Source organism: Harpegnathos saltator, unplaced genomic scaffold (assembly GCF_003227715.2).
Source record: "Harpegnathos saltator strain DR-91 unplaced genomic scaffold, Hsal_v8.6 scaffold63, whole genome shotgun sequence".
NCBI classification, from domain to species: Eukaryota; Metazoa; Arthropoda; class Insecta; order Hymenoptera; family Formicidae; genus Harpegnathos; species Harpegnathos saltator.
This window is the reverse complement of record NW_020230460.1, coordinates 354,516-376,019: the sequence shown is the minus strand read 5'-3', so window position 1 is coordinate 376,019 and position 21,504 is coordinate 354,516. Positions and strand designations below refer to the sequence as shown.

Sequence of the window (21,504 nt, the reverse complement as noted above, 5' to 3'; positions counted from 1 at the left end):
TATTCTTCATCACGCATCACATGATTTATTAATTATCCCAATTGTCCGCGAAAGATCCAGTTGATGCGAAAAGACGGTCGGTTCTTTCAAACAAATGCTGACTATCCAAGAGAGATATACAATGAGGCAGATTGTTTAAAAAATCTCAGAATGTTTATCCAGCGAACGCAGAAATGCCGGTGATTGCCCTTCCGAGTACCAACGCGTGGATATCGTGTGTGCCTGCAAAGAAAGACAAAAAGAGAGAGAGAGAGTGAGATAGGGGGAGGGGAGAAAGAGAGATACAGATCCGCTTGAGTGTTTCAATTTTTCACTCAGACACGGAAAAAGACCTTCCTGTACCTTCGTAGGTGTTGACGGACTCCAGGTTCACCATGTGTCTGATCACATGGTACTCGTCCGAAACCCCATTTCCGCCCAGCATGTCCCTCGCGACGCGCGCGATCTCCAGCGCCTTGCCGGCCGAGTTTCTCTTTATCATGGAGATCATTTCCGGCGTGGCTCTGCGGCACAAAATGCTCTTGAATTTCTCGATTCAATCTCTCTGTCGTGCCACCAGCCACTTTCAATTACGAAGCGCGCACGATGCGGTCGCGTCATGTCAAAACTACGTCGATCGACGTTCCGTCGTTTTATCGTTTCATCCTCAGAATTATGATATTATCCTAGTGAGATATTGGACCCCTTCCCCCGCCCCCCTCTTCTTAGATTCTCCGCGACTCGCGACGGTACTTGCAAAACTGACTTCCTCCATTCGACCTGGAACGAACGCTTTACCTGCCCTCGTCCTTCAACCTGCCGACCCGCAGGCAGGCTTGGAGGCCGAGCGCGATGTCGCACATCATGTCCGCGAGTTTCTTCTGCACGAGCTGATTCGCGGCCAACGGTCTCTGGAACTGCCGTCTCTCCAGAGTGTACGAGCGCGCGATCCTCAGGCAAGCCTCCGCCGCGCCCAACGCGCCCCATGCGATGCCGTATCGGGCGTTGTTCAGGCAGGTGAAGGGTCCCTTTAGCAAACTCTTCTCATCAGTCTTATATCTTAGACTATGCGAAATGATGCGATAGCGAGAGCGAAAAGAAGAGCGATGGCAGACGCGATAATCGAGAGGGATGAACGAGTATCAAGCTCGTCAGGGCAAGCGGCGCGCGGCTTACTTTGAGTCCTTGAACGTTCAGCATGTTCTCCTCGGGTACGACCACGTTGTCCATCAGGATCATCCCGGTGCTGGACGCTCGTATGGAGAACTTGCCCTCGATCTTCGGGGTGGACAATCGTTCCTTCGCGTCCTCCCTGTCGAAGACGAAGCCGCGAATCTGACCGTCCTCGCACTTGGCCCATATGACAAACACATCGGCGATGGGCGAGTGTGTTATCCTAAACGAGACTCGATGAGACCGAGATTCGTGAGCTTGAACCGCGAGAAGAGAGTAGCGTCTGTGACTGACCAGGTTTTACTACCGTTCAGCTTGTAAGCCTTCCTGTCGGCGTCGTAAACGGCCCTCGTCTCCAAGGATCCTGGATCGCTACCGTGATTAGGCTCCGTCAAGCCGAAGCTACCGATCTTCTCGCCGGAGACTGAAATACACTCGGCAAGTTATCGAATTACTTGAAGCGCGCACGATGCGGTCGCGTCATCTCAAAGCTACGCGTCGATCGACGTTCCATCGTTTCATCCTCAGGATTGTGATATCATCATAGTGAGATACTGGATCCTTCCCCCTTCTTCTTAGGTTCTTCGCGACTCGCGACGGTAATTGCAAAGGCAGAAAAACTCTCTCCGATTCTACCAAATCATCAATTAACCAAACGATTAATTGCTCCCGTCGATAAAGGGACGAATAAAAAATTTAACAAACGGAAACATCGAGAAATTTATATTTCGCGAGAGGTCAGAGGTTGTCACATATGAGTGTCCCTCATGTTTCTCATTTTTCTGCCTCATTGTCCCCCCCCCCTTCTTTCCTTTCCTCAAAGACGACGAACTAGATACTCTCCGGGAGATTGCGGAACCTAATTATCTCTTCATGATCTGAGAACAAAGTTTCAAAGAGCGTTCTTTCACATACTCAGCTTAGGCAAGAATCGTTCCTTCAGAGCGTCACTGCCGAACGTGTAAATCGCCTGCGCGACGAGGGAGGATTGCACCGAGTACGCGGATCGATACCCGCTGTCGACGCTCTCGACCTCTCGGGCGATCAGGCCGTAAGCCACCGAGGACACCCCGGCGGCGCCATAACCCTTTATGGTGCAGCCCAGAGCCCCGAGCTGTCCCATCTCCCGCATGACCTCCTTGTCGAAGTGCTCCTTGCGATTCGCTTCGATCACGCGCGGCAACAGTCGCTCCTGGCAGTACGAACGGAACTGGTCCCTAATTAGGATCTCGTCCTGCGTCAGCTGCGACTCCAGGTCGAAAGGGTCCTCCCATTTGAAGCTGGCTAAATCGCAATTCGTACGAGTTATAAAACGGAACGGCTCTGTCCCCAGATCCAGGCTCGGCAAGGTATGTTTTAACAAACTAATAATAATTATCGCAGCGACTTATATCACGATGACGGAAAAGGAGTCTACGCGTTCCTCTCTGATATGCTCGTTCCTTTTTTGGGGGAAAAAAAATTATTTCATCTCATCTCTTTGTCTCGTTGAAAAAGTCTGGCACCATTTGTTTGCGAAAGGTCTACTTTCTCGCTGAAAGATACGCTGTACCATTTCTCGCGTGATGTAACCGCTGAAGAAGTAACGCACTTGATCTTAGAATTATCACATCTCTCTCGATAATATCTGTTATATGCTCTTATCGTTTATCAGTAGCGATCAGTAGCGAAGTCGCACAGCCGGTTGTGCCGCAAGCAACGACCTATCGGCCGAGTGAAGATACTACTCTCTGCATCGTGCTGCCATCTACATTTCAGAACCGTGTTGCACGGATCGTCGGACGACAGTCGGTGTAGAGATCATCAGTACAGATCATCTCCCCGAATTGAGTTATCTGCGTCTTATCTGTCCTCAACTCTCACGATCGCGCAGGGAAAATCCCAAAATAAATAAAAGAATTTGGGGGGAAGCACTTACGTTTGGCTTGAAGAGACGCGGAGCCGGAGATCCCTGATAAGGACTTAACAGTTAAAGATAATATCAAGAAATTGATAGACGAGACCCCGCACCGAATTCAACGATGAGGCCGCGACCGGTTTCTCTACTCTGGCCGGTCGATTTCCAAAGGATACATCTCGGCGAATTGATTCGACACAAACCACCCGTTCTCAGAAGCAGCCTTCGCACGTGACACGCCATTTTCAACCACGACCGACACTGACTTGACTTGTTGATCGATCTCCCCTCGAGAAATATCTTATCAGCCGCGGCTTAAGTCACGTTTACACCGAGCATCCGGAATTCGATAAGCTGCCCGTCAGCGTTACATATTTCACGGATCGCTCCTGCGACAAGCGTTCTCCTCGACTCTGCTCCGTTCGGCAGCGGAGAGTCAGCTGTCGTTGAAAACGCTGCCGCGACGTCAGCCGGGACTGAGGCTGTCGCGGCTGAGGCTGAGGCTCTTATTGGCTCGTTGGAAACATGGAGGCGAGTTTGAATAGAGAGAAGTCTTGTCTTGAGGAAAAGAGAAAATCGCTTGCAATCTTCCGATCGCGGGAGTAGCAATTGCAGTTTTCGGCGTCGTGCATCTCCGCAGCCGAACGTCAAAGAAAAATATTGCCAAAGTCCACCCGCAATTTGCCGAAAAATATAACTTGTCGTCGACAGGACCACAGTGACTTTGAAGTTGAATTTGAAAAGAAATTCTCCCTTTCTCATCCGCGATTGCCTGCGTTCGCCCATTTGAAGCCTACGACCTCAAATCTTGACGGGAAAATCCGTAGACACGTCGTCGTTTAAGTTCCATGTTTTATTTGCAAAACGTACCTGCAGAATGTACGTATGTACAATTCTTGATTTGCTCTATTGCGATCATTTATCGTAAAATCTTAAAAGTTACTTACGACGCTCGAGATCGAGGATTTCGAGACTAGAGATCGGAATCGAGACGGCGGAACCTCTACAGAGAATTAGAACGGCAATGACAAGGAGAGAGAAAGACTCGACACCTTAGAAATGTACTGAAGTACTGAAGATACGACTCTGGCTCTGTTACGGCTTACGTCGCCTCGATACGACTGCTTAACATAAATTCTACGCTTAATCGTACGCACGTTTTTTCTTTTCTCATCTCAGTCTAATATTTTCCGCCTGCCACGCGACTCTCCGCACGTGCGTCTCTCACTAATGCCGAAAACTTTCTTCAGTCACTTTAGAATGTCGGATTATCTCTCTCGGACGGATTCTCCGTACTGCTACCAGTATATACCACCACTATCACACACTGTCGCTACTCGATCTAACTCCTCGCCTTCGTATCTGCCGTCTCGCTCGCAAAAGCCACTCTAGATAAAACCGAGTGACTCGCTCGCGACGGGATTTCCCCTACGTGTACTTTCACGTGCAACGTGTGTTGCAAGTGTCAAGTCGCTTCTCGCTCGGAGACTTATTAGATTTTACGTGCCGCGCGCGCACCTATAAACGCAGTTTCGATTCTTCGAAAGTTTCTCCGCGAGGAGTAGAAGCCCCGGAGTGAGTCCCGTCGCGGGATTATAGATCGTCTAGAGTGGTTGAAGCGAGTCGGCCGAGACTGGACTAGTTGCAGTTGTAGACTCGTTCCTGAACTGCAGCGAAAGAGGACGACGAAGGAGCCCGGCTCGCGCGGCTGAAATATTGACTAACGCGCGCTGCTTAATTCACCGGGTCCGCGAGTAACCGAGACATGCGCAAGAGTTAAGATTATTATTATTATGCCTCTACCGAGGCCGTGCACGTTAGACTTTTACACTGACTAACACACCTCGAAACGGGCGGACCCGTGCGCGAGTGTATCGCCGATAATTCTACGGAATTTCTCGAGCGCGGTTATCGCGCGCGGCGCGGCGCGAGTCGAAGCCGTGAATCGAAGCCCGCGCCGGCAAAGTTACGTAACTTACACTACAAAAATATATACCTCCCCGCCGGTGTACACATACGAGACAGTGACATCTCGCCTAGAGTATGTATGACCTATGGACGATTAACATTTCGTGTAATATTAAAATATTAAGTACAAACTATCTTATAGGTTCTCTCCTTACTCGGGAGCAGGACTGGCGTACCTTAAGCCTCTTGCTTCAAACAAAAGCTTCAAACACCCGAGAATTTTAAACGTATGTTTTTTTAGGTGCTCGATATAAATTTTGGACGTAAGATTATTATTACATGTATACATTGTTGCACGATTATTAAAAAAATAATTATTACATATACACGTATGTACATTATATCTATACTACACAAAAAAATTATAGCATCAAAAAATATGCGCTGAATATTGCTCAACTTTGAGCAATGGTTACTCAGCAACAAATGGTCGTAAGACGATGATTTTCTTTTTAAATTAAAGGTTGAAGTCTTTAACATGCTTTTGGTTGATTTTATTGGGTTGGCAACTAAGTGATTGCGGATTTTAAATAAGAATGAAAATTCAAAATTTTTAATTTGCTTTTTTAAATTTTTTTCAATGCATGTATGCGATCATTGAGCTCCTCTGCAGTATCACGTGTTGTGCTATGACGATCTGAATCGATAATGGCCTTGATATGGGTCTCATCGACTTCAACTGAACGGCCAGATCGTTGAGCATTTTTCAATGAAAAATCACCAGAACGAAATCTGGCAAACCAATTTTGACACTGCCTTTCTTTCAAGGCTTCATTTCCATATACGGCACATAACTTCTTGTGTGCTTGCGATGCGTTCTTGCCTCTTCGGAAATAATACAATAAAATATGTCTGAAGTGCACGTCTTGCTCTTCCATTTTTAAATTGAGATAAAAACAAAACTAAAGAACTAATCGATATAATTTTTATACTAAATGAAAGGTAGAAGTGCAAACAATAAGAAAAAAATATAGGTTAGGTACTTTGAACACGTTAACGAAACAAAAGAAAGTGTAAAATCCATCTGTCGACAAAATCTGCAATCACTTGGTTGCCAACCCAATAGATCCAATACATTTCTACAGCGTGCGATCCCATAATCCAATGGCATGTTTCTGATTTAAAAATTTGCAAACTTTGACAAAACGCACGGGCTTGGGTAATTTTTTTTCGAAAATTCTATTTGCGGGAAATGAAAGTTTGATTCTTCCCCTTCAATTAAAAAAAAAAAAATTCAAGTCTCTACGATCTTTTCTCGTTACTGGAAGTAGGGTTTGCGTAGCTATATTCAATAATTTTTGGCATTAGCACATTGCCGATTCCGAGGGATCTTCTCGTAGAGTTGTCATCTGTTGTCTTCCCTGTTCCTCTACTGGTTGTTGTAAATTACTCGTTTCCCGGAAATGTAACCAAATTTGCGAAACCGCGGATTGGTTAGTTGCCTCGTCACGTACCTTTGCGAGAATGAGCCTTGGCTCATAAGCGCAATAATTAGTGCTCGTTGAGCCTGAGACAACGGATGCATGTTTCTATCATAAAACACTACCATGAACTACCTTGTTTTACACTTAATGCCAAAATTCGGTATCCCATTAGGCAATGCCAAAGTTGACAGTGATTTCCTACAAATCCTACCTTCGATAACGAAAATGTACGGGTTTTTTTAAAATGTTATAAAATCGCGAAAAAAATCATAGACTTGAATTTTTTTTAAATGAAACAGGAAGAATCAAACTTTCATTTCCCGCAAATGAAAATTTCGAAAAAAAATTACCCAAGCCTGTGCATTTTATCAAAGTTGCAAATTTTTAAATCAAAAACATGCCATTGAATTATGAGATCGCACGCTGTAGGAATCAGTTGGATCTAAAATCGACCGAAAGCACGTTAAAGTTGAGACCTCAACCTTTAATTAAAAAGAAAAAATCATCGTTCTACAACAACCATTTGTCACTGAGTGACAAATCATTGTTCAAAGTTGAGCAATTTTCAGCGCAAATTTTTTGATGCCATAATTTTTTTAAGTAGTGTATTTACTTAATAACTCACATCTTGTATACATATATTTCATGATTTATTCAAATGAAATGATTTAAAAAAAATATTTCTTATTAAACCACCCCGACTATACTACATGAAGTTTTCTTTATTTTGAACATGTTTTTTTGCCAACCCTGCTCGGGAGACGCACGGAGCTGTTTCTCGCCGATCGGCGAGATCCTGCCGAGCTTCGAGCATCCCCGCTGGAGCAGCTACAAACAAGACACATGCGCATTTTTTTCCACATTGGCCTCGTCGCGCCTTAGCTGAGCTGAGACGACCCGCCGACGGGCCGGGATGGTAATTGAATGAAATCGACTGCGGGAAAGCGCATTCGAGGAGATAACGAGTCCCTTATTTCGAGCCGCTCTGCGGCGTATCCGAGAGCCGTTGCGATCAGCGAGGCACACTTCCGTGCGTTTCCTCGTGGTGTGTATTTTTTCTCTCAACATTAAGATCCATACTCTCGCGGTCGGACGCGACGTCTCTCGCGGGCGCCTTCGTCCGTCGCTCGGCGATCTTTCCGCTCGCGAATGAAGCCGCGGTCGAGCGAGAACGATGCGACGCGACTTGGTCGCGTGTTCGAAAAGACGCGCGAGCGGTCTCTTTCTCCCGTAATTACAACTCGATGTTCCCGCTGTGATGAACTCGCGAGACCACGCCGCGATACCGCGTGCGTGCACGCACGCACGCTTGCCGAAAGACGAAAGGAGAGACGCAAGTCGGACGAAGAAGCGAGCGAGCGAGCGAGCGGCGCCGGCTCTGTCGATTACACGACCAGCAGGTCCTCCTTCTGGTAAGGACCGTCCGGCAGCTTCTGATTGAATACGCGGATATTGTGGCAGAGGTAACCCATCGCCTCCATGACCGGCCGGATGATCGCTTGCGTCAACGCCGCCAGAAAATTTCGCATCGCCGCGCACGTGATTTTCCACACGCGCAGACATGGCGCGACGCACCATATATGCTGCAAAGAACAATCAGGTCCGCCGAATGAGGCTCATTTTTTCGCAGAGGCTAACCGGTGCACGGGGTGGGGAGGTGCGTCCGCGTTAGTTCGTCCCATCTCTTTCTCTCTCGCGCGCTTGTGTTTTTGTCTGTTTAGTCCGTTTGGTCTCATGCATTTTCACATCTACATCTGCTAATTTATTTATCTATTTGTCGACGGCAACAATTACTTGACTACCGAGTGGCTAAAGGGGAAAAGTGAAAGTTCCTCAGAAAAAGGAACTAAAAAGTCACGCCCCATCGCGTGCGTATCGTCGCTTTGACCGCAACTTTGTCGAGGGAAAACGTAATTCCAATGACAAATTCACGACGTGCCCTGCCAGGATCAGGATACAGTGGCCCGTCAGGATACAAATAATCGAACCCGCGCGGAATATTAAACATGGTCGCCGCATGATTACACTCGCGTTACACTGAAATATCGAATTCCGCACACCGCGACGGAGGCGGACATTAAACAGTTCGACCGCGGCGACTGAATCCTTCCGCCTGGCCTGTAACTTCCATTCTATTCGGAAACAATCGCAGACTCGTAATAGACCGCGGTGCGACACCTGACATCGATCGGGGGGCCGCCGCAGAAGCGGCCAAGGGGGAGGCCGCGAAGAAGGACGGGCAGGAGGGAGTGATCGACTCACCTGAAACGCGAGACAGGCGAACGTGAAACCCAAACAAAGGGCGAGCAGGGGCGCCACGAGAACGGAGAGGAGCACGTAACAGCATCCTCTGGAAAGCCGGAAGCAATGGCCGCTGAGTCGCCAGGCGCACTCGGGGCTGCGGATGCCCTCCGGTTCGCCGATCACGTCGTCCCACATCACCTGCATCCGTACGATACATTGCCGCGTAACAATAACAGCACGCACGTGTGCCAAGTGACCGACGTGTGTGTGTGTGTGTGTGTGCGCTGCGTGCGAGTTATCGGCCGAGCGAAACGCGACCGCGGCGAGGACGAGGAAAAAAAAGCCATGAGTAACACGCGAGTTAGTCTGAAGGTCCGCTGAAGACCATCGATCCCCGATTCTTTTCGCGGAAATGTGGCTGGTGACTCGCGCGACAGCCGAGGACTCCAGGGAACCCTCCCCCCCCCTCCGAGGAACCCCGGGCTGAGAATTCAAAAGCGAACGCTCGTCTTTAGCGAGATGCAATAGTGGGGATGCGTGATGAAGATGCGAGATTACATGGGGGACGATGTGTAGGGGTGGGAGTGCGGGGACGAAGGGTGCGCGATTGACGAAAATCTTGCGTTCGATCTCTCCGATTGATACCCCGAAACGTCAGGCTGAACAGAGGGAGGAGAATGCGCCATTCGCTCATGTCGGCAGGGGAGGTCTGATATCAACAGTGCGTGAAGAACGGCAACGAGGCGACAAAAGCGCGAGTCGTCGCGTTCGCTCCGCGGGGGGAAATATTTATCCGCGAAATATAGCGCATGCATTGTGCTTAACCAGTTTTCAACGACAGAGTCTCCGTGCGAGCTCGGCGTACCTGAAGATGTTGGTTCAGGCTATTGGGATCCCTGTCCTCCAGCTCGACGGCGCTCTCGCCCTCCGCGGAGGACTCTGGCTTCTCCATCCCTGGAATACGAAGAGTCGGGCACTTGGGCACGCCGCAGCGGAAGCTGTTCCTGAATCTCGCCAGCATAGTTCCCGCTGCTGCCGTTATTTATATCTTTCCCCCTCTTACTCACTCTCTCTCTCTCTCTCTCTCTGTTGCGCGCGAGTGCAAGCCGAAGGAACGTACGAGCGGGACTTTACGAGTCGCCGGCGATTCGCGGCGGCAGACGGGCGTTTCCTGCCTCGCGGCGCGGCACCATCGCGAAAATGACGACGACTATCGCGAGCCGCGGGGACGTAAGTCGGCGCACGTATCCATGAGCCATCGATTATCTCGGTTAAATAATAAATCGCGCACTTACCCTTTTCCGTTACGTTACGCGAGCAAAGAGCGACAATCGGCGGCGGCCTCGCCGAGACAGAGAGAGAGAGAGAGAGAGAGACAGAGAGAGAGAGAGAGAGAGAGAGAGAGAGAGAGAGAGAGAGAGAGAGAGAGAGAGAGAGAGAGAGAGAGAGAGGAGGACGAGGCCGATCAAGCGGGGGTGATGGTGTACTCGAGTTCTCGCGACACGCTGACCACCGGCCGATCGCGCGACCGCGGTCGAACAGGAGGTGGAATTCGCCTTCGGTTGCCTCGCTCGCTCGCTCTCCCTCCCTCTCCCACTTTTTCTCTCTTTTTTTCTCTTTCCCTCCCTCCCTCCCTCCCTCTCTCTCTCTCTCTCTCTCTCTCTCTCTCTCTCTCTCGCTTCCGCGCGTTCGTGCCGCGGGCCGCGTATTTACGTGTACCGCAAAGCTCGGCATAATCGCGGTATCGATTTGGCACAAGACGCAACCGGGCTACGCTTTATTCCTCGCCTTGACTTCAACTGTTGCACCCGGACTATAGAGCCGGGGCTGACTGTACACGAGGTCGCGGATCTTTTTAGATTGCCGACGTCGCACGTGGCATGTCGCGACAACGTCCTAACGACTCAAGATCTCCTAATCGCGACGCGCAGTGGCACGCTGAAAGTCGATTTCCCACACACGCGTACGGTGTAACATCCTTCCTTCTCTTTTCTCGCAAACGTGCGGAGGGGGCCGGAGGTATCGGAGGGGTACTTACAGCGTGAGGTACTCGCGGTCCGCGAACCTGAGCAAATTAGAAACGAATCTATTCGGTCTTCCGTCACAGAGGCAGAGAGATACGGCGAGAGCGCGTAGTTAAAGAGTACAATCGTTACATTCAGCCGACGGGAGACACACACATACACACACGTGCGACGGGACGAATCCTACACCTTCGAGAAGGTGCAGGAGCGGTTCCGTCGTCACGATCGAGCGCTGGCCGTGCGTTAATTTCCAGAGCGCGAGACTCCGGAGAACGAGGGGCGTACTCGGGACGAGGACGAGCGTGACGCACGTTTGCCCGCCGGCGAGGGTGGAGATTTCTTACGCAGCAAAGGGTTGAGTAGACTGAGGATTACGGTATACGTGGCGGCGAGCAAGCGGCGGCTCGCGCGTGCGGGATTCGACGCCCGACCGAGAAATTTTGATCAGGTTCACCTGACATTGATAAGGACCTAACAGTGTGTGAATGAAAGGTAAATTACTGAATATGTCAGTCCTTATAATGTCCTAGCGACAAATGAGTAAGGAAAACCTTTATAAGGTTATAATGATTGGGTCCACATTAGGACCTTAATGTACCAACCTAGTGTATGATATAATATGGTTCAGTTAATCAGGTCCTTGTCGGGATCTTGTTCATTGTACCTAATATGATTTGCATTATCAAGTTTTAACAAAGCAACTTTTGGGTGTCATTTCCAAATATAAAGATGTTTGCATTGAAAAATCACTTCAGATCACTTGAATTGATACTTGTAAAATGCTATAGAAACTATCTATATTTTTTTAGCAGTCAATAAATAGTTGTAAAATTAACGTGACATGCAACTTTTCTCTTTAACACTGCTTTATGTCTTGTCACTTGTCTCGTGATACTTAATGATCTTATGATATTCATTTGATGTTTCTTTTCCGAAACATTTTACAAATATGCTCAAGCGACCTAAAATATTATTTCATGCAAATATCTTTTTATTTGGAAATGACATGAAAGAATTTTCAGCGTGTCATTTCTTATTTCCAATGTCATCATCCAATATAGCCGTGGCGAGTAATCAGGAGCCATAATTTGAATAAAAGAAAAAAAAAAAAAAACGTAATAAGGATTCCTAAGGATAAGGTAACTCAATAAGGGACCTGACTATGAACCCTTACCAAGGTTACCTGATATCCACGCTGCGTTACATGACTTACTAGGACCCGATAGTATTACCTTATTGGGACCTGATGTCCAAATAAGGTTAACCTGATCAGGACCATGGGATAAATTTCTAGTCGGCTTCTACGCGGGAAGGAAACCGCGCGCGTATGGCGACTTTGCCCTACTTTTCGCGGAGAAACTTAGATCCTATCCGCCCCCGTAAAAAGTCCGGCGGCTCTCGCTTTACGACGTTCTCGCGCGCTTATCGACTTATTCGCGGGAACTCGCGCGCGTACGCAGCTCGGCGGCCGCGATTCATAATTCACCGGCGGTATTACGCGGCGCGCCGCGTGCGCAACTATGTGTCCAACAACGAGCTCAAAGTGGAGCCGCCGATCGAATTGCCCCGTCGCGGCGTGAATATTTCACGCGATTCTATTGTACTCTTCGGCGTCGCAGCCGCGTTTAATCACAGCCTCGCAATGGGAAGAAAAAACGCCGCGCGACGGTGTTGCCGTGCGCTGCCACGATCCTTTTTCGAGCAGTTCGAGCGGCGCGTCTGACCCGAACGAGAACGCGCGTCGGAACGGACGGATTCCGGCGACTTCCGGCGACGGCCACCCCACTCGTCGTCGGTCCCGTCGCGATCGGTCGACGACGACGACGACGACAATACTCACTCGGTTCGCCGTTCGCCACCCTGGAGCCCCTTATTTTGCCGGTTGCTTGCGGACGAGACGCGTCGGAAAGCCTCCGCTAATTCCTTATTGCGGCGTGCTCGCGTCGCTTTACTTTGCGAGAGTATTCGTAGTACTTAACTACGATCCGGTTCTAAGCGCCGGAGGGTGGGGGAATCTAATCCGCGGATGCCAACGCGAAGAGAAGTGGACAGCGGTCAGCGCGACTGCGCACTGCCGCCCCCGGGGCCTTTCAACCCCATCGGCCGGCGTCGCGCTTCCCAACGCGCGGGGTACAACCACCCCGGAAAACGAAAGTGAACGGCCCGCCGTCGAAGCGACGCGATAGCCTCCGCCTGCCTGCCCCCCCGCCGTCATCCCATCGCCGTTTTCCCGCGGGAGATGGTTTTCGCGCGCGCGGCAATCCCGATGTGAAAGTCGAAGGCATTCGCGGTAAATCAAGCGAGAAGGGCGGGCGATTATTCGCAGGGGGAAACTGGGACGAAAGCCCGCGGAATGCTAATTAACCGTTATTGCTGTTATTGATTAATCGACTGTGTTGGATATCGCCCCCTTTCGGCCGATAATTCGGCGTCGAGCTTGACCTGTCATGAATATATATCACGCTATCTTTCTCCAATGAACGTAAATTCCTCGACTGTATATATTAATCGCGGATATTAATCGCGGTGATTGAAAAAGCAGTCTTCGACCGCCCGCTGGCGCGATTCGGCGCATCTCACGTTGCGCGAGGCAATTATCGGGGAATGCATCGTGTGAATAGTTTTGTCGAGTAATTGCGCACACGCTTTGAATTAAATGAAAGAATAAGATACTGCAACTCTCTATCGGGTGTCGTTAGGATGATGTTCATTGAAAGCTGAAATCAAAAGTATTCGTGATCGAGCGGGCGAGCCCAATTGTTTCGAGTGACGTGTGTTTCGCTCCAGCAATACACGCCGATTATACACGCGAGAATGTGTGAGCCGAGAAAATCGCACACTGATCTCACTGGAGAACTCTCTAGCGGAGAAAACCACCACCTCAAATCTTTCGTCATGCATTTTTTTTTCACTCACCGAACGCCTCGGAATCAGGGCCGGCCACGTTCCGCTATCCAGACCTGCAACAGAAAATGTAGTCCTGCCGGTTAGATTTGGTCGGACTCGACTCGACGCGAACGAGCGACACGGATCGATTAGCCGCTCGCGATTGAGATACCGATTGCTGCAACGGCCATATCCCGGCTCTCGAGCGCGATTAAACGATTTCGAGAGATATAATAACGAGCGTACCTTCGAGCCGTGCCCGCTCGGCCCGAACCGGATCCTCCGGCACGGCATCCGCCGGAACTGCATCCTGTGCACCTGCATCTGAAAAAAAAAAACAATTTTCTTAATTAGTTACAGCGAGAGGAAAATTATCCGCTGCACGAGTGAGAGAGAGAGAGAGAGAGAGAGAGAGAGAGAGAGAGAGAGAGAGAGAGAGAGGGAGAGAGAGAGTGAAAAGTGTTTTTGAAGAACACTTCGCTCTCAAGATCTAATTTGAGAGAAATGCGCGCTAGACTTCTTTTTTATACACCCTGAATTTCGGCAAGCCAAAACGCAAGCCTCCACGCGAGCTACGCGACTACGGAATTATTGATAATTTCGACAAATGCTGTATGCTCGGTGTTATCAGGATATATTATTAAAATTTCTGCCCGCGACCAACAGATGGAGTCGGCGGTATACAAGCTGAAACGAGCTCGCGGTTTTACCAACGGATCGCGTGAGGCAATCGATTGATCACGGCACACGAATAGCAAAGTCCGGTCCGTCGACTTGACTTGACTTTCCCACAATCAACAATTACAATGCAAGTTCTCTTTTATTTTTCTCCTCTAAGATCCGAGATATCTTTCACAAAGATTTCGCCCGAGAAAATCTGCAAAACTGACACGGGAAACGCCCGCAAAATCCCGCAGAATCTAGCCGTGCGTGGCTTTATTCAGCCCGGAATAAGCACGGAGTGAGAAAAGAATGCGTGAGGAAAAATTTAAGATGGTGGTTTCCTCTGGCAGGGAGCCCTTCAAGCATTCCAGTCGTTTAACGCAACGCGTGCGATACCGAGACGAGGAAGAAGCAAATTAGGGGGAGGCAATTACGGCACGAAGGAGATTGCCTTTCGTCCCGTCGCTCTCGATCTCCGGCGGGCCGGAGAATCGCCGGGAGCCGTGAAACGTGAAAAAACGTCAGACAAAGCCGGCGGCCGGTCCGTCTGCGGATGACGGGGCGGCGCATGAATGGAGATATGACGTGTAGTACCGTAATGGACATTCCGGCGCGGTGGCTGAAATCGGGCCTAGTGTCCAGTTGCGCAAGCGTAGTCACGACAGACGTCCCGTCACGATCCATTACGGGCCGTACTTTTACCGCTCGTAGGTGGAAAAGTGCTCTGTACAATCACCTCCTCGTCTCCCGCGCGGATGATCTCCGAGCGCGCGTCTACCTGCGACAGCGAATTCCTAGCTGATGCTGTCTCGCGCCTCGTTCGCGTGCAATTCGCAACTGCGATTTGCAACTGCGTTCGACGCGCGGATCCGCCCGACCGCGAGTTTCGCTCGCTCGACTCGGCCGCTCGCCGAATTGAACATCGAGATCCCTTGCTTGCTTCCGAATGGATAACTGTCTTGATTTGCGCGAGCGACGCACGTTTTCGCGCGCGATAAAGCGATCAGCCATGATCGAATAAAAAGTGTCGTCTACTTTGAAGAGTTAAAGTTCATCAGAAATCGCAAAGGATGGAAATAAAATTGCCCGTCGAAATTAAGGAGAAGAAAATTAAAGAAAGAAAGAAAGCAGAATTAATTTTGTAAAATGTTGCAGTGCCTGGAAAACCATTATTAAGAATTAGCCCCGATTCCGAGTCGTGTGATTTTATAATCTGGAATCTATGAAAACTTCATGATGAAATTTTCCTTTTTAAATCAGCGCGATTTTCCAATCGCCGGTTAAATTCCTTTCACAGCGCTCGGCTGAAAAAGGCTGGAGAAGATGCGAGCAAGTCAAGAACTAAATTCGTAAGGCAGATAATCTCCGGGCAAACGGAGCGTCGTCGGTTTAAAATTAAAAACAATTACACGCCGTTCGACTGAGACATAGCGGCGTTCCTCGACTCTCGGCAGGCTCGGTGCTCGGTCTTTAATGCGTATCAATAGAGAACTAAAAATAACGACTTTGAAGATATGAGGTCTCTCTCGCCGGCTTATCTGTGATAGAGACCCCAAAATCCCCATTTCCTTGCGTCACCCCCGTAGCCGCTGAGTCACACCGTCCTATCGCTCCCCATGGAGCCCCATAAACATTCGCCACCCTCGCTAACGCGATTATCTGCTAAATCTCATTTTCAAAGCGACGTGTACATGTACAAGTCACACGAGAAGCACGTGTCGACCTTCGCACCAAACGACCAGCGCAAGCACAAGGCAACAATAACCGTAATCAGAATTGGCACCTTCGCTGACGAATCGACTTTCAAGTATTTACTTAAAATTCAATCAATTTCACTCGGAGACAAACGGTCGCGAGTCTCGAGAGCAAGAATGAGCGCATTAGCGCTTCCCCGACGAGGAGAAAAGGTTGTTAAATCCTTAGATATTAATTTTGAACATCAATTTTCTACCTAAAGGAGCGATTTCCCGTTTGGAAGCAAATGATAACGCGAAATTCGCTCTCAGCGAGAAATCAAGTAAGACGCCCGGAGCTTCCGCGAGTTTTCGCGTCCTCGAGATGTGCTCCCCGAATGTACGCTCGACAGTTTATGTAGACTCGACGCGCGTTTGTTCACGTCGAGATAAACAGCAAACAAAAAGCGGCCAGCACCGCGAGTCTACGCGTTTCGCACGCGTACTGATCGTTATGAATCGAAAATTTACGAGCACAAGGTCGCCCAAGGTGCGGCATTATCATGAGCAAAGGAATTAACGTAATCGCAGTCACGACGACGGCCCTTTCAATTCTCCCGATCGCGAAACGCGACCGCCGCGGCGGCGGCGGCGAACGACCGACATGTAAAACGTATAATTCCAGATTTCTCATGGACCGATCGGTTTGTGCCGCGATTGGATCTCAATTGCGTCAATATGCAACGGCGGCGGCGGCGGCGGCGTTGCATAACAATCTGCAAGACGGCATAACTGCGCGTATCGCGAGCGCACACGCCCGTTCACACTCGCGATCGCGATATTTTCCGTTTCGCGGAGATATATCACATCACCGCGACGACGCGTTCCTCGCCGCTCCACGTGACCCGACGCGTCAGCGTGTGTTGTCGTTGTTGTTATTATACCGTGCCGCTGTAACAATCGTCGCTCGGTCAACAGATGAGAAACGCGGTAACACGCGAACGAATACACAAACAGACAGTCTATTTCTTATTGACGCAACTCGATCTCGCGAGGTCTGCTTGCCACATCAAGGTCCACCGCGATTGGCCGATGCGAGAAATTCGTTGAACTTATCGAGCGAGATTCCCTCTGTGAAGGGCGTTCGATGAGACGCGTCAATTGAGACAAGCATCGTTCTCCATCGCTTCGACGCGCATTCTTCCCCGTCGAGATTTTTCGAGATCTTTCGATTCCCCGCTGAGGAGACCGAAATCGGTCCGTTTACGGTCGAAACGACGGTTAATGGACGGGCTTTGTCTCGCCGTCGAGCCAATAGCTCGCATCGTCTACAATACAATGTATGTGCCCCACGCTACGGCGAATGTTTGTCGCGAGAAAGGACACGATATAAGAAGCCGCGGGATCGAACGTTCGAATTGGGTAACTAAAAGTCTCGCAGTTAACATCGTTCTCGCGTTCCTCTTTTTCTTGGATAGCTCAGCCTCGCGCGTTGCCTATCTTCGAATTACTCGTGCTCTAATCACGCTAACAATCTCAGCTAATAATTTAGTTGATCACGGTCCGACAGTCGATTGTTCGCAAGCGATATAGCGACATTATCTGCTGATCGTTTACAAAAAACAAACGCGAGAACGAGCGGATACATCGTGGCCGAATCGTAAAACTTGCTGATACGGTAGACCAACAGACCGAAGGATGTATTGCAAAAGGTACATTTAGATAGAGCTCTTCGCGAGCGCCCGTCAGCGAAGTATCCAGCACCGCGAACGCCATGATTCGTTAAGAAATCCGCGCCGCGACCGCGCCAAGTCTCGACAGCGTCGATCGTTCTCTCTCGTCCTTGCGACGCGAGAAGTGTCCGCCGATACAAAAGTCACGATCGCGCATCGATTACTTGATTACGCGGGGAGAATACGTCGTCGTGTCGTCGATCAACAGCCTCGATCGCGAGGGGTGTAAACGGGGGGTGTAAAGCTCGAATTTAACGCGAATTTCTCTCAAGCAACGCGGTCTTCAAGGCGATTTGCCGGGCCGGGACGGTCGAGGCGTGTCCTTCCAATCGAAATTTTCCGACGAGCGTTTTCGTCCGCGCGAAAACTGATGTCTCCGGGGCAATCGTACCGATCGCGATCGTAATCTTGCGAGAATGTCGATGTTTCAGGCGTGTGAAATCAAAGGCCAAAAAACCGCTGCAGGAGTTGAACAGCACCCTCAATCATGTCAACCGATGTGAGCAGGACGAGGGAGCGTACATGCCGTCAGACGATTTTTCAGCTTCATCTTTCGACTGCAAGTCCGTTCGCTCGGCCCAAAAACCCTTGACGAGAACAGTCCCAGACGAGGACAGCGATACGAATAATACTGATACAAAGAGCACAAAAAGCTGGAAAGTAATTAAGAAGAAATCCTGGACGAGAATTGCAGATGTAGATAGCGATATGGATATTGATGTAAAGAATAAGAAGGACTGGAAAAGAATGAAGAAGAAATCCTCGAATATAGCGAGAAACTCGATGAGAAGGCAGTCACCGAAAAGAGGTATAAAAACGCTTAATAATATTAAACTCGTCAAGAAATAATAAAATCGAAATTGTGAAACGTACGTTCCTCGCGTTCTATTCGTGACGTTTCGGTCTGTATCGCCTGGGAGAAACGGCCGAAAACCTTCGGGAGGTTGCCGCGATACACTCCGATTCGGTATGTTCTCTCTCTCTCTCTCTCTCTCTCTCTCTCTCTTTCAAATCGATTCTTATGTTTCAAGATCGTTCGTCGTCAGAATCGTCATTGTTATCGTCGTCGTCGTCAGAATCGTCATTCTTATCGTCGTCGTCATCGTCATCGTCATCGTCAGCGTCATCGTCGTCGTCGTCGTCATTGTCGTCGTCGTCGTCGTCGTCGTCGTCGTCATCGTCGACGAATTCATCGAAATCGTCGTTGTTGAATCTCTCAAAATTGACGATGTTAAGGTCACCCTCATCGTCGCGCACATCATCGTCGCCATCTACATCCGATTGCAGCGATAACAACGACGTAAAGGTGTATTGTTGTCACGACGATAAGAACAAAGCTATTCGTCGAAAAATATGCAAGAGGAAACACTAAGGTGAATGTTTCGTTGGCGGTCGATTTCGTTTTGGAAGTTGGAGATGTCCGGTCCTTGTTCTATTTTTAATACGAACGTAAATTTATTATTTATATAAATTAATAAAACGATCGATTGTTTATTAGTTTATAATGAAATAATAAATCGAGTTTTATACCGCGGAGTAACAAACATTTTACGGATGCGATGAAATAACATTTTATCGCATTTACGGGATATTTATTACTTCGTGATATATTCGTAGGCGTGGCGTACATGTTATATAATATATTCATAAATTATTATTTTATATTTATATATTATTATGCGCGTACGAAGGTCGCGATCAATTTATACGTCGCAAGCAGCATGCATGAGTCGCGCTTCGTAACTCGTGATAAACAAAACGTGGAGATAAACTGTGCATCCAGGCCCGCTTTAGACTCTGTAATTGATGATAGTATTCTGTTCGCGGGAAAACATTGAAGAGTCAAAAATTGCACTCCTAAAGCACAGTGAGCATATCAGTAATATCTGCCGGTTGTGATTTATCGTGCGATTTACATGTGCGCGCGCGATAATTCGTAACGTAATTTACACATAATGCAGAGATGTTCGTATCATGAGAAATATTGTTAATATATATATATATATATATATAATTCATTTAGTTATAACAGTTATAAATAGTAATTTGATCAAGCCCGCGACATGTGGAATATATTGTATACAGGGTGTTCCAAAATTGTAACACACCAACTCCAGCCCGACGCCCCCATGAAGTTGGTGTGTTACAATTTTGGGACACCCTGTATACAAATATTCTGCACGTTGCGGACTTGATCAAACTATTTATAACTAAATGAATTGTACGTATTAACGATATTTCCCACAATATGAATATCTCTGCATTATGTGCAAATTATGTTACAAATTAACGCGTGCACTAATCTAATTTTATTGTATTGTACATAATACATCTAATTTTATTGTATTGTGTACAATATATACTGCAATATATAATTTGTAATATAACACATTTTAACAAGTACTGAACAATAAAGAGAATCTTTTTATGATAAAACATGGCGAAATTAGATCCGACTTCCTCTTCTTCCTCTGCTTCTTTCCTCGAGAAACCGCCGCGGGTCGGAGGGTTCAAAAGGAAAGAGGGACGAAAAATTCGATCGGCGACAGACAATCGCGATCGTCGCGCGAGAACGGAATCAAAGTGGATTTTCGCGTCGCGGATGATCGACGTGGTCGCGCGCGTTCGCGTGGAAACGACGCAGCTGGAATGCGGATTACGTAATGCAGATAAAATCGAAATAAGAGATTGCCTCGTGGATGAGACGGCGACTGAAATCCCGCAATGACATGCAAATATTTAGATAAGATTGTCTACCGCGTGTGTAGCGGATGTATATGTGTATATGTGTGTACGTGGAAGTGCTATTATCGCGAATAATGAGACACGAGATACACTCACGCTGATCTATTTTAGCGCGCAGAACTAGCACCTTGCGATTGCAAAAGGCAAAATGCGGAGAGGCAAGGTTACACATACCTCGGGGAATCTTCTTCTTTCATCGAATAAAATCTGCGCTTTCGCGAACGTCGTCGCGGTTTCCAGTCTTCTACGATTAGCCACGCGGCGAGATCGTGAGCGACTTCGTCGACTTTGCAAACAATCGCTCCTTCTTCACCTTCGCGGTCACCCCTCACCTTTTTCAAATTGTTTCACACAAGAGGCTTAGGATTTTGCCGCGCAGTGTCTCATCGCTCGTTACAAAACGAAACGTCGATAATTAGATTTAGCAACACGCTTCGAAGCGACGTGTCTCCTCTTCGCAATAGTCTCCAAGAAAATTACTAGTTAATGCTGCGTCATGGGTGAAAAATTTCATCCTGAGAGATACATATTTTTTTAATTTTACAAATAAAGTCAAACGAATGCTTATTAAATTAAATGTTTTACCATTATTGAATATTACACGAAAAATAGAGAAGTTATGGTTTGCAGAAACATTTGAAATTGAATGAAAACGAAACAAAAGAGCTTGCACGAGCTACGAAATTCGTCCGTACGGTGGTAGCCGTATTTGAGGATTAAAGAGAGAAAAAAAAAAAAGAATCCTCTCGCATCCTCCGCAGGGAAGATTCGGCCGCGTCAGCCGGGGGCGCGAAAGGCGCGCGCGGAACGGCCGCGCTTTCCTCGAGGCTGCGCGTTTATCCGCTTGGCACTGAAAAGTCGGCGGCCAGGCGGGAATAACGGCGGGAAAGCTTGCGCGCGCTCGCCCGGTCACGTGCGCCTGTGCAACGTGCCGGCGGCCGTTCCTGGGTTCACGGCCCGACTCTACCTTGCCACTGCGGCTAGAAGTTGTGACATAATAGGCTCCGCCAATCACCTACACCGCGTTCGCGCTAACTGCGCGCGCGCGCGCGCGCGCGTTCGCCGCCTGTTGAACACTTTTCGGATTCGACTCCC

The 21,504-nt window shown here is 48.6% G+C and overlaps 3 protein-coding genes across 4 annotated transcripts; 1 reads left to right on the top strand and 2 right to left on the bottom strand.

Moving 5' to 3' along the window:
• On the bottom strand, positions 1 to 5,555 carry LOC105183580 (glutaryl-CoA dehydrogenase, mitochondrial). Its single transcript, XM_011141831.3, has 8 exons — positions 3,226 to 5,555; positions 3,071 to 3,103; positions 2,068 to 2,436; positions 1,447 to 1,576; positions 1,156 to 1,375; positions 778 to 1,007; positions 343 to 503; positions 1 to 222 (listed from the first exon to the last, which is right to left on the bottom strand). The coding sequence occupies exons 1-8, from the start codon at positions 3,290 to 3,292 to the stop codon at positions 155 to 157; spliced, it is 1,278 nt and encodes a 425-aa protein (XP_011140133.1). The 5' UTR covers positions 3,293 to 5,555; the 3' UTR covers positions 1 to 154.
• A 455-nt stretch (positions 5,556 to 6,010) lies between these two features.
• Positions 6,011 to 12,889, bottom strand: LOC105183579 (caveolin-3). Of its 2 annotated transcripts, XM_019841646.2 has the most exons (4): positions 12,550 to 12,889; positions 9,551 to 9,639; positions 8,704 to 8,883; positions 6,011 to 8,024 (listed from the first exon to the last, which is right to left on the bottom strand). In XM_019841646.2, the coding sequence occupies exons 2-4, from the start codon at positions 9,635 to 9,637 to the stop codon at positions 7,827 to 7,829; spliced, it is 465 nt and encodes a 154-aa protein (XP_019697205.1). In that variant the 5' UTR covers positions 9,638 to 9,639; positions 12,550 to 12,889; the 3' UTR covers positions 6,011 to 7,826. The 2 variants fall into 2 exon arrangements, with proteins under 2 accessions (XP_019697205.1, XP_011140132.1); XM_011141830.3 differs by lacking the exon at positions 12,550 to 12,889 and having other exon boundaries at positions 9,551 to 10,054.
• A 4,449-nt stretch (positions 12,890 to 17,338) lies between these two features.
• On the top strand, positions 17,339 to 19,761 carry LOC105183586 (uncharacterized protein DDB_G0271670-like). Its single transcript, XM_025304657.1, has 3 exons — positions 17,339 to 17,643; positions 18,096 to 18,472; positions 18,696 to 19,761. Exons 1-3 carry the CDS (start codon positions 17,630 to 17,632, stop codon positions 19,034 to 19,036), a joined length of 732 nt encoding a protein of 243 aa, XP_025160442.1. The 5' UTR covers positions 17,339 to 17,629; the 3' UTR covers positions 19,037 to 19,761.
• The last annotated feature ends 1,743 nt before the right edge of the window (positions 19,762 to 21,504 follow it).